Below are 8,501 nucleotides of genomic sequence, written 5' to 3'. Positions count from 1 at the left end.
CAATGTGACTCCTTAGGAAACTGTTGGACCCATGCCAACAAGACAGGAGACCACCAAAGACGTCTTTTGTTAATCGACACAGCAAGAGTGACATTAGGTAACTTTTTGTTTTTGTTTCTTTTTTTATTTTTTAAATACAGTACATGGTACACAGGGTCTCCAAGATAACCCTGCCTAAACCCCCGTGAAGACTTAAGCCAAGCACTGGCTATTTATAAAAATATTGTGTTGCTACAAAAGTATAAATTAATGCTACCGGTATTAAGAAATATTAAACACATAAAACTTATAAGGATTAAGAAAAATATTCATTAATACCTGTAGAAAACTCTGGCCTAAAAAAGATATTTTTTTTGTGTGTGTGTGTATGTATGTGTGTGTTTGGGTGTTTTTTTTTTTGTAATTTTTTTTGTAATTTTTTTTTAAAATTTTATTTTAAAGATGACTTGAGTTTCTTGTACGTGAAGAGAGACACAGTCAGAATGTGTCCATGGTATTGCCTAGCAAGTCTTTAACTACAGAAACAGGATGGAAGTGCACGCACATGTCACAGAGTGGGGGAGGGGCTGTGGGGGATGGGGCACCAAGGCGTTCTTGAGATTTACCTGATGTGAACGGAATCACCCAATGTGAGGTTGTGGGAGGTGGGGGGTGAAGGGAGGAGAAAAAGGTAGGATCCAGAAAAACAACTAAAAAATAACTTACACTTCTTAAAAAATATCTCTGCTTCGGGTGGTTGTACAAAATGATTTCCTGATGCTTGGGGTCTGGGAGCCCCTGCTGCGTGGCTCCTGCTTTTTCCCGCCTAGAGAGGCCCGGCTCACGTCAGGCCACACGTGTGTTCCCTACTTGGGAAGTCACCTACCCTGGCTGGGTGGGCAAGGGTCCTTGACCAGGAGCCCGGCTGGCACCTGGGTTGTATGTGGGAGAGCCTTCCTTCCAGCTGGTTTCAAGACACCATGGTCTGTGCCAACCAGGGTTTTCAGGCTGTATCACAAGAATCCCAGGCCCCTGAGGTTGCGGACAAGGCTGGCCTAGACCCCTTTAAGGAACTTTGGTTCGAAGAGTCAAGATGCCAGGTGGATGTGGGGGTAGGTGGGGCCTTGATGGGTCAGGGCTGAATGGGACAGTGACCACCCCACCTGCCCGGCACTGAAGCGGGAGCAGGGGCCTTTTAGTACAGAACCAGACTCTTTTTGGCGAGAGTGGCTCCTCTAACCACCATCTTCAGACCCAAGTGAGACAAGAAGGAAAAGAACAGCAACAAAAATCCCCGAGAAGACCCCAAAAGGGGAAAGATGGGAGGTCAACGTAAGAGGAAAACACTGTCATCATTGGTTCACCAAAACTGGCCTAGCAAACATTAGCCACAGTGAAGTGGGGGTGTGTGTCCTCCCAGCTCTCCCACTGCCCAGGGGGACAGAGGCTGGGCTGGGACAGGGGCTCCATCTATGGTCTCCAGGTCCCAGCCTGAACCTCATTTAGCCTCCTGGTTGTCTGCACCATGGGCCTCCCCAGCAGCCTCCTTCCAATACATCCCAAAGACAGTGATGTCGCCTTGGTCCCAAGGCCAGGGCACAGCTAGGAGGCTACTCATCAAGCCATGCCTTCCTCTTCACCCATGACATCAAGATGACAAGGTCCAGGTAGCATCTCATGGGCCTCCCTTCTCCATCCGCATGCTGCCATCACTGCAGACTTCTGGCGACCGCACAGACCCAGAGTCTGAGCTGCATCACTGACATCTTTCCAGGTGCCCACACTCTGGGCACCCTAATAAATCCAGGGGAGGTAGGACTGGCCCAAGAACAGGGACAAGGCTCAGCTTCACAGTAGGAAATAGGACTTACAGATGTCTTCTCTTGCTGTTTCTTGAGGGTACAGGAGAAAACCAATGAAACTCAAAAGCAGACCTGGCCAGCCTCCACTGCTGGTGTCTCAATTCTGTCCTGTAATCCTGGGATCTGTGACTTCTCATCCAGTGTCTCTGTGGTCCCTTCTCACCAGGGAGCCTGAGTGTCATTTCCCCCAGCCAAGACCTCAGTGCTACTCAGCTGGATGGTGGCAGCATGTTCCCACTTGTGATGCAACAGAAGGCTTTCTGTACTGGGAGCCCCCAAGAAATGAATGGCAGGCAGTTTTGCTCAGGTAGTATCTGCTCTGCTTCTTGTTTTTTAAATGCCACTGGTGGGAGGCCTGGCAGGTAGACCTAGGTACTGGGAACAGGAGAGCTATGTTGGCTGATACATCAGGTTGGCATCATCACTCCACACAGACCTGAGACCATCTGGCCACTCTGAATCTGAGGCCACCCATGACACTGTGGTCCTTGGTTTGGGCTTTGTTGGCAAAACAAACTGACATGGGGGGGAGAGGAGGGGAACGCCACTAGCTAAGTGGAGATGTAATCTGGGTCTGTGGATGTCCAAACGGAGGTCATTTGTCCTGGGAAGCGTGTGGCTCAAGGAAGCTGTATCTGTCACTGGACTGCAGAGAACAGGAAACGCCCCAACTCCCTGGTCTCACGTCCCTCAAAAGTCTGTGGTGGAATGACTAGGGTGGCAGTACAGCTGGGAAGGAGATGACGAGCGTCCTTCTGAAGGTCAAGGCCAGGTCAGGCACCAGGATGAGCTGGAAGAGCCTGGCTTAGTCCTTTGGCAGAACTAGAGTTTGGTAAGTTGGATATTGCTGGAGATAAGGAGCCAGTGGTTGGACTTGTGAGATCTTTGGATTTGTATCCAGCTGTCTGCGGCAGCAAGATTTGCCCTTAAGGATGGCCTGCCCGAGAGGTATGTATGACCTTGTCCGGGGAACCAGAAGAGGAATGACTGCCCATCAACTTATTATCTACGCAGGTGAGGCTGCCCAATAGAACCCAATGGCATTCACACCAAACTTGCATTGGCACACTTAAGTCCTAAGTACTGAAGTGCAAAAGAACTGGAGCTGGAGGCTGGTGGCTCAAACCTGAATCCTAGCTACACAGGAGGCTGAAATCTGAGGATTACTATTCAAAGCCAGCTGGGGCAGGAAAGTCCAATGAGACTCTTCAATTAACCACCAAATAGCCAGAAGTGGAGGTATGGCTCCAGTGGTAGAGCGCCAACACACACACACACACATACACACAAAAGAATCCATTGAGTTGGTGATAACCATGACCCCAAACCTTGAGTTGAACATGACTCACTAGTTTTCCTTCTGGAGAGCCAGCATCTCATGCCCCAAACAGAATGTTGAGTGTTCTAACCTTATCTGGGCTTGGCTGGTGGCTTTACAAGAGAGCAGAATGCCTGTTCTTAATTCCCAGCTGCCCTGTACGCCCAGCAGCCCAGCTCTGCTCCCAGCAGAGTCAAGGTGGGCTCCAAGAGCCTGCAACCCTGACCACAACCAGTGGGTAACTCCTGTCTTCCTTGTGTGGTTCCAAGTGACCGGTGAAGGCCCTGTCTCTGGCAGCCCAGCCAGACTGGAGGCATCTGGTAATCAACAGCCCGTAGCTCATCTTCCAGGAAGTGGTCCAACAGAAAAATCTGTCCCTGTTTCCATATTCTCTAGGGAGTGACATTTGGTTTGTCTCACCCCACCCCCATTCCTGATTCTCTGTGGACAGAAGATCTTCTGGTGTAGAGACCCGAGCTTGATGCCTAGCTGTTTTCCAGGAGAGGAGTATGAATAGTGTTCCTGAGACCACGGTTGCTGGAGTGAATGTGGAAATGGCCCATTTGGTTCATTTCATTGTCCAAGGCTCTATTGGGGAGATCTGGGTTCATTCTCTCATGAGGTGAAATGTGCAGGACTGGTTCCCGAAGACAGTATTGTGGACCCACAATCAAAATCCTAAGTCTTCTTGAGTTTCTAAACCACCTTCGCCCCATCGGGTTGGGGGTCTCAGCGGGAGAGGGATGTACAGTGCTTTTTGTAGTCGAGGTATCTCACAGTTGAGTAATGCTTTATTCCTGGGAAGAGGGTGCGCCCTCCTAGCCCGTCCCAGGACGGCAGAAGTTGCCTTGGCCAATGGTCCCTCCTCCCCTCAGTGGTGGCTCTTTGCACAAGCATCTCAGAGCCCTGGTCACCAGAGGGCTGTGGGACCAGCAGCCGGGAGAGGCGTGTGGGCGGGAATGGGGGTCACAGCCAATCCTTCCCTTGTCACTTCTCAACATCAGGCAGGACTGTGTGCCGAAGCTCAGTTGTTCCTGGCCAGGGGTCAGGAGGGAGGTCAGGAGAGACCCCTTTCACAGCATGGAGTTGAATGTGTCCACCTCTGGATATCAACTGTTCAGACCACAAGGTACCCTGCTCAGCTGCTGTCCTGAGTGGAGGACTAGGGGCCTGCTGGGACCCCTGGGGGCTATGTATACTCTCCCTTGCCCCACTACAAAGGCCCTGGGATCCCCAGGTATGGGGGCGGGGGGGGAGGAGAGACTGTGGATCTGGGGTATGACAGGTGTGAATATGGATCGGATTAGGAGTTCCTACTGCGATGAAGGCCTGGGATGAGGTGAGGAGTGCAGCAGTCTGGGTACAGGAGTCAGATGTCCTGGTACAGACAGCCAATCAGTAGGTGGGTCTTTGTTTACATTCAGAGGACCCCGAGGCCCCATGCTGCTCCCTGCAGCTTCCACCAAACCCCATATTGGAACCACCCAGCCTGGTCTCCAGCCAGCGCCATCCTGAGCTTGGTCTTGGTTGTCTTAACATGAGATCAGAACTGTTCTCCCAGCGAAGGATGAGAAAAACCTTACAACAGCCAATATACCACTGAGATGAGCTAGTTTACAGTGTGACTTGAGGCCAAGTCAAAAACAAAACAGAAAAACTCTGAAACATAAGTTACCGACATTCAGTGCCTCCTAGCAGAGTTGAAATCAAATCTGAAAAAAAAAGAATTAATCCCCCCCCAAAGGAAGATAAACATTGCTCAAATGTTGGGAAAAAAAGTATTGGGTGGAGACAATTAACTATACTTCTCTGAAAAAAAAAAGTCACTTTCTCTCTCTCTTTCTCTTATATTAAAAAGCAAAACATCAACTTTTATATTCTTGAAAGTCTCCTTTCCTGATTTTGGGGAGATAGATAGGTGTGTTTCTAAAGCGACTGCCCCCCTGGGAACACCCTGGAGTGGGAGTCACCAAGAGACAGCAGCTCAATGCCCTGAAGGTGAACGAGAAACAAAGTCCAGTGCAGAAACTCTCCATCAAATGCAGTTTGGAGAATCCATGGCAGAGCAGCTAGGGCAGGAGGGTGGGCCTGTGGGGAATCAGGGGATGGGGAGGGAGATGAAGAAGGGACTAGAGGTGAAGGACAGGGAGCATCGGGTCACTCACTTCAGATCTCAGCCGCCTGACCAGCTGCATACCTTGTATCGGCTTCTTCCAATCTGCGCACCTGAAAATGGAGTCCTTCTACAGAGCCCCTGCTGGAGAAAAGGTGAACCATCTCCCTCTTTCCGGCTTTCCTGACACACCCAACTGGATGCACACACCTGTGAGTGGGCGTGCACATGTGCACCAGGGTTGTATGTGTGTGCACACATGTGGGTGGAGCTTCTCCAGCCAACAGCTGAGCATGAAGCCCACCCCATACCGCACACCTGCATGTTTGGACACATGCCTGGGTGCGGACATACGTGCACACACACATACATGGGGAAAAAAAGCACTTAAGTTTCCTGGGGGGAGGGGGCGTTTATAATGAGGTCCACAGTGTTTAGAACTTAAATTCCTTTCCTTTGTTTGTGACAGTGTTGTGTTTTTTTTTTTAATTTTTCCTTCCCTAACGTTCTCTTGTCTTTTTTTTTAAAGTTGTTTTTTGTTTAATTTTCTGAAGCTGTGTCTTAAAGCATGTTGGATTTCAGAAACATGAGCTTGTTCATATCTTCTGGGCTGAGCAGCCGTCTCCTTTTGATCAGAAGTGCCTGCTCACACATATTTACACACCCACTTCGAGCCCCCACAGCCGGAACGGCCAGCAGCCAGAAGGCAAGCTTGGCCAGTTTTGTGTGCTTTTGGGTCACACATGACCAGTACTGGAAGAGGTCAGGGGTGGCCTGGAAAAGGGGTTCCTGCAGGTAATCGTACACTTCGTTCTTCCCTAGCCGGTCGTCCTCCTGAGCTGTGGGGTGTTCACCCGGCGTGGAGCGGGGCTTCTTAGCAGTGGGTTCGAAGTCAGCCTCCTCTGTCCAGGATTCCTTCACCTCGTTGATGAGTTCGCAGACCTTGCCGATGATCTCTTCGTGCTGGTAAGGCGGCACGGGCCGCAGCTTCTGTTGCGGGTCCAGGATCATGGCCACTTTGTGGGCTGGGTGCACCTTGAAGTTCTCTTTGAGCGCCTCGAGGAAGAGGTGGCAGAGCTTGCTGACGGTCCCGGCGTCGTTGGCCTTGGCCGTGAACAGCTTCTCCAGCCGGACGTAGGTGGGCAGCACAAGCTGTAGGGTGGGCTGGCTCTCGTTGCTCAGCTCGATGACCGCCTGCTTCACAGGTGTCAGGATGGCGGCCAGGTTGCTCAGCAGGTGTTTGTTGAGGCTCTGGATGAGGTTCATCTTCTTAGCCCGGCTGTAGAATTCACAGATCTGCTCGTAGCGCTCGTGCACCAGCAGCAGGGAGTCCGTCACTGAGTTCCAGCAGGGCGGCGGCGACGTCTCCTCCAGGGACCCAAAGGTCTCCTTGGCCAGGCCCGTGGAGCCTGCCAGGTCCTCACACACGTTGAGCAGCTCAATGACCTCGTGCATGCTGCGGGCCTGCAGCGTCCGCTTGCTCAGCACGCTCTGCACCACCGAGTTCAAGGCACAGGCCGAGCAGCGAAGGCACATGCCGGCCTTCGAGAAGGCCGACGTGCTCACCCGGCAGTCTGTCACGTACACTGTCCGGATCTCCGACATGACGAACTCCGACAGCACGTTCTGCACCCAGTGGTGCACCAGGTCGCCACTGTCGCGGATGTCCGCGCCCTTCACGCCCAGCACATAGCTCTTGATGTGGTTGCCCTCAGCCTGGTAGGCCGTGAGGATGTAGCAGGAGTCGGGACCGACGCTCTGCGAGTGGCAGGTGACGCCGATGCCCAGGCAGGCATTGCTGCCCAGGGCACAGGTTACCTTCACCTTCACTTGGTTGTACATGCGAGGCAAGTGCTTCAGTGCTAGCGTGTTGAAGTTGCCCAGGATCTCGGTGACTGAGAAGGCCCCGTAGCGGGCACCGCTGTCCACCAAGGTCTGCGCTAACTTGAGGAACTCCTTCCCACTGACCACGCTCAGCGCCCCCAGGTCGGCACACATGACCCGCAGCAGCCGCTCTGCAATGTTCTGCCGCTCCTTCTCTGGGATCATGCTGTTGGGTGGTAGACCGCTGCTTGTGGCTGCCAGGGACACAGAGAGAAAGCGGATTCATTCTGGCATTTCCAGGGTGCTTGATCTGGTAGTAGCTTAGTAGTCTAAGCATAGAGTATTAGGAATAACAAATACATTTTATCTCGTGCACACGTGGGCATGGCAGACTGGTTCTCACATATGTCAGTCTCACAGGGATAGAGTTTTGCAATTGATTAGTAATGCCTGCCACAGGTATTGGAATGGTACTTAGGGGTGAGTGTGAAACACGCTTGCCATAGGTGTCATTACCTAGGCCTGTGATCACAACTAGTCTTACTTCTTCCTCAATACAGGAGTTGCCATTAAAATAGGAATCTTTAGTGAGAAAGGTGGGCTGGGTCAGTGTCAGGAAAGTGCAGCCCACAGAAATCATAAAAATGTGGGCTCTGATTGTAATCCTGGCACTAACTGGTGCTCTCTAACCATATATTTTTTTAAAGCCTTCCTCTGCTCACCCTGTGTGTTAAGAACTACTGCTGTGAGGTGTTGAGAATGAGTATGCCCTGGAAGCTGCTGTGTGTCTGTCACCTCTGGCCCCACAGGAGACATAGGTGGAGGAGATAGGGGTGAGTGGAATACTACAGCAGAGCCTCAGGACCTCCCAGGGCCCCTGGCTCAAGCCCTTGCCCAGGAGACCTACTGTTGTTGGCACTATTCCTCTGGGCCTGAGGTTTCCACTTCTCTTCCACGACGGCAGGTGGAGATCGGGACTGGTTGGAGGTGATGTTGTTTTCATTGTCGGCTGTAGGCACAATGGGGACAGCATTACCATGAAGGGCAAGACCAGTAAGATGAGAACGAGAGTCAGGGGGAAAGAGCAAGACGTGGCCTGGGCTAAGTCCTGGCTCCTCCTTAGGCAATGATCTATGTTAGCAAAGCCTCATCTCCGGCCATTACAGAGGCTGGAAGGACCATACAGGCAGTGCAAGGATTGCTGACACCATTGCCTGGACTAAGGAAAACTCTTAGCCAGTGGGAACCCGAGGCTAGCCAGGCACCTACAATTCCCACAACCCCAGACCTGAGGGCTCGGCAGTATCTCACATTCTCTTACTTTTGTGTGTTGTCATTCAGTGTATTTACTGGAGATTATATTAAATGAAGAAAATAAAACCAGGTTCTACCTACAAGATTTGAA

The 8,501-nt window shown here is 51.5% G+C and overlaps 1 protein-coding gene across 10 annotated transcripts in view; it reads right to left on the bottom strand.

Annotated features, from left to right (window-relative positions):
- Positions 1-5,722: 5,722 nt before the first annotated feature.
- The window catches only part of Znf618 (zinc finger protein 618), a 155,371-nt gene continuing 152,592 nt past the window's right edge, over positions 5,723-8,501 (bottom strand). For all 10 annotated transcript variants that reach the window (XM_070012101.1, XM_070012075.1, XM_070012065.1 and 7 more), the window contains 2 exons: positions 8,004-8,105; positions 5,723-7,350 (listed from right to left, as the gene is read on the bottom strand). In XM_070012101.1, the coding sequence (XP_069868202.1) occupies positions 5,834-7,350; positions 8,004-8,105 (1,619 nt within the window). In that variant the 3' untranslated portion in view covers positions 5,723-5,833. The remainder of the gene's footprint in view (positions 7,351-8,003; positions 8,106-8,501) is intronic.

Source organism: Dipodomys merriami, unplaced genomic scaffold (genome assembly GCF_024711535.1).
Source record: "Dipodomys merriami isolate MVZ:Mamm:240054 unplaced genomic scaffold, mDipMer1.0.p SCAF_11, whole genome shotgun sequence".
NCBI classification, from domain to species: Eukaryota; Metazoa; Chordata; class Mammalia; order Rodentia; family Heteromyidae; genus Dipodomys; species Dipodomys merriami.
Note: the sequence above shows the minus strand (reverse complement) of the source record. Positions and strands in the feature narration are given on the sequence as shown.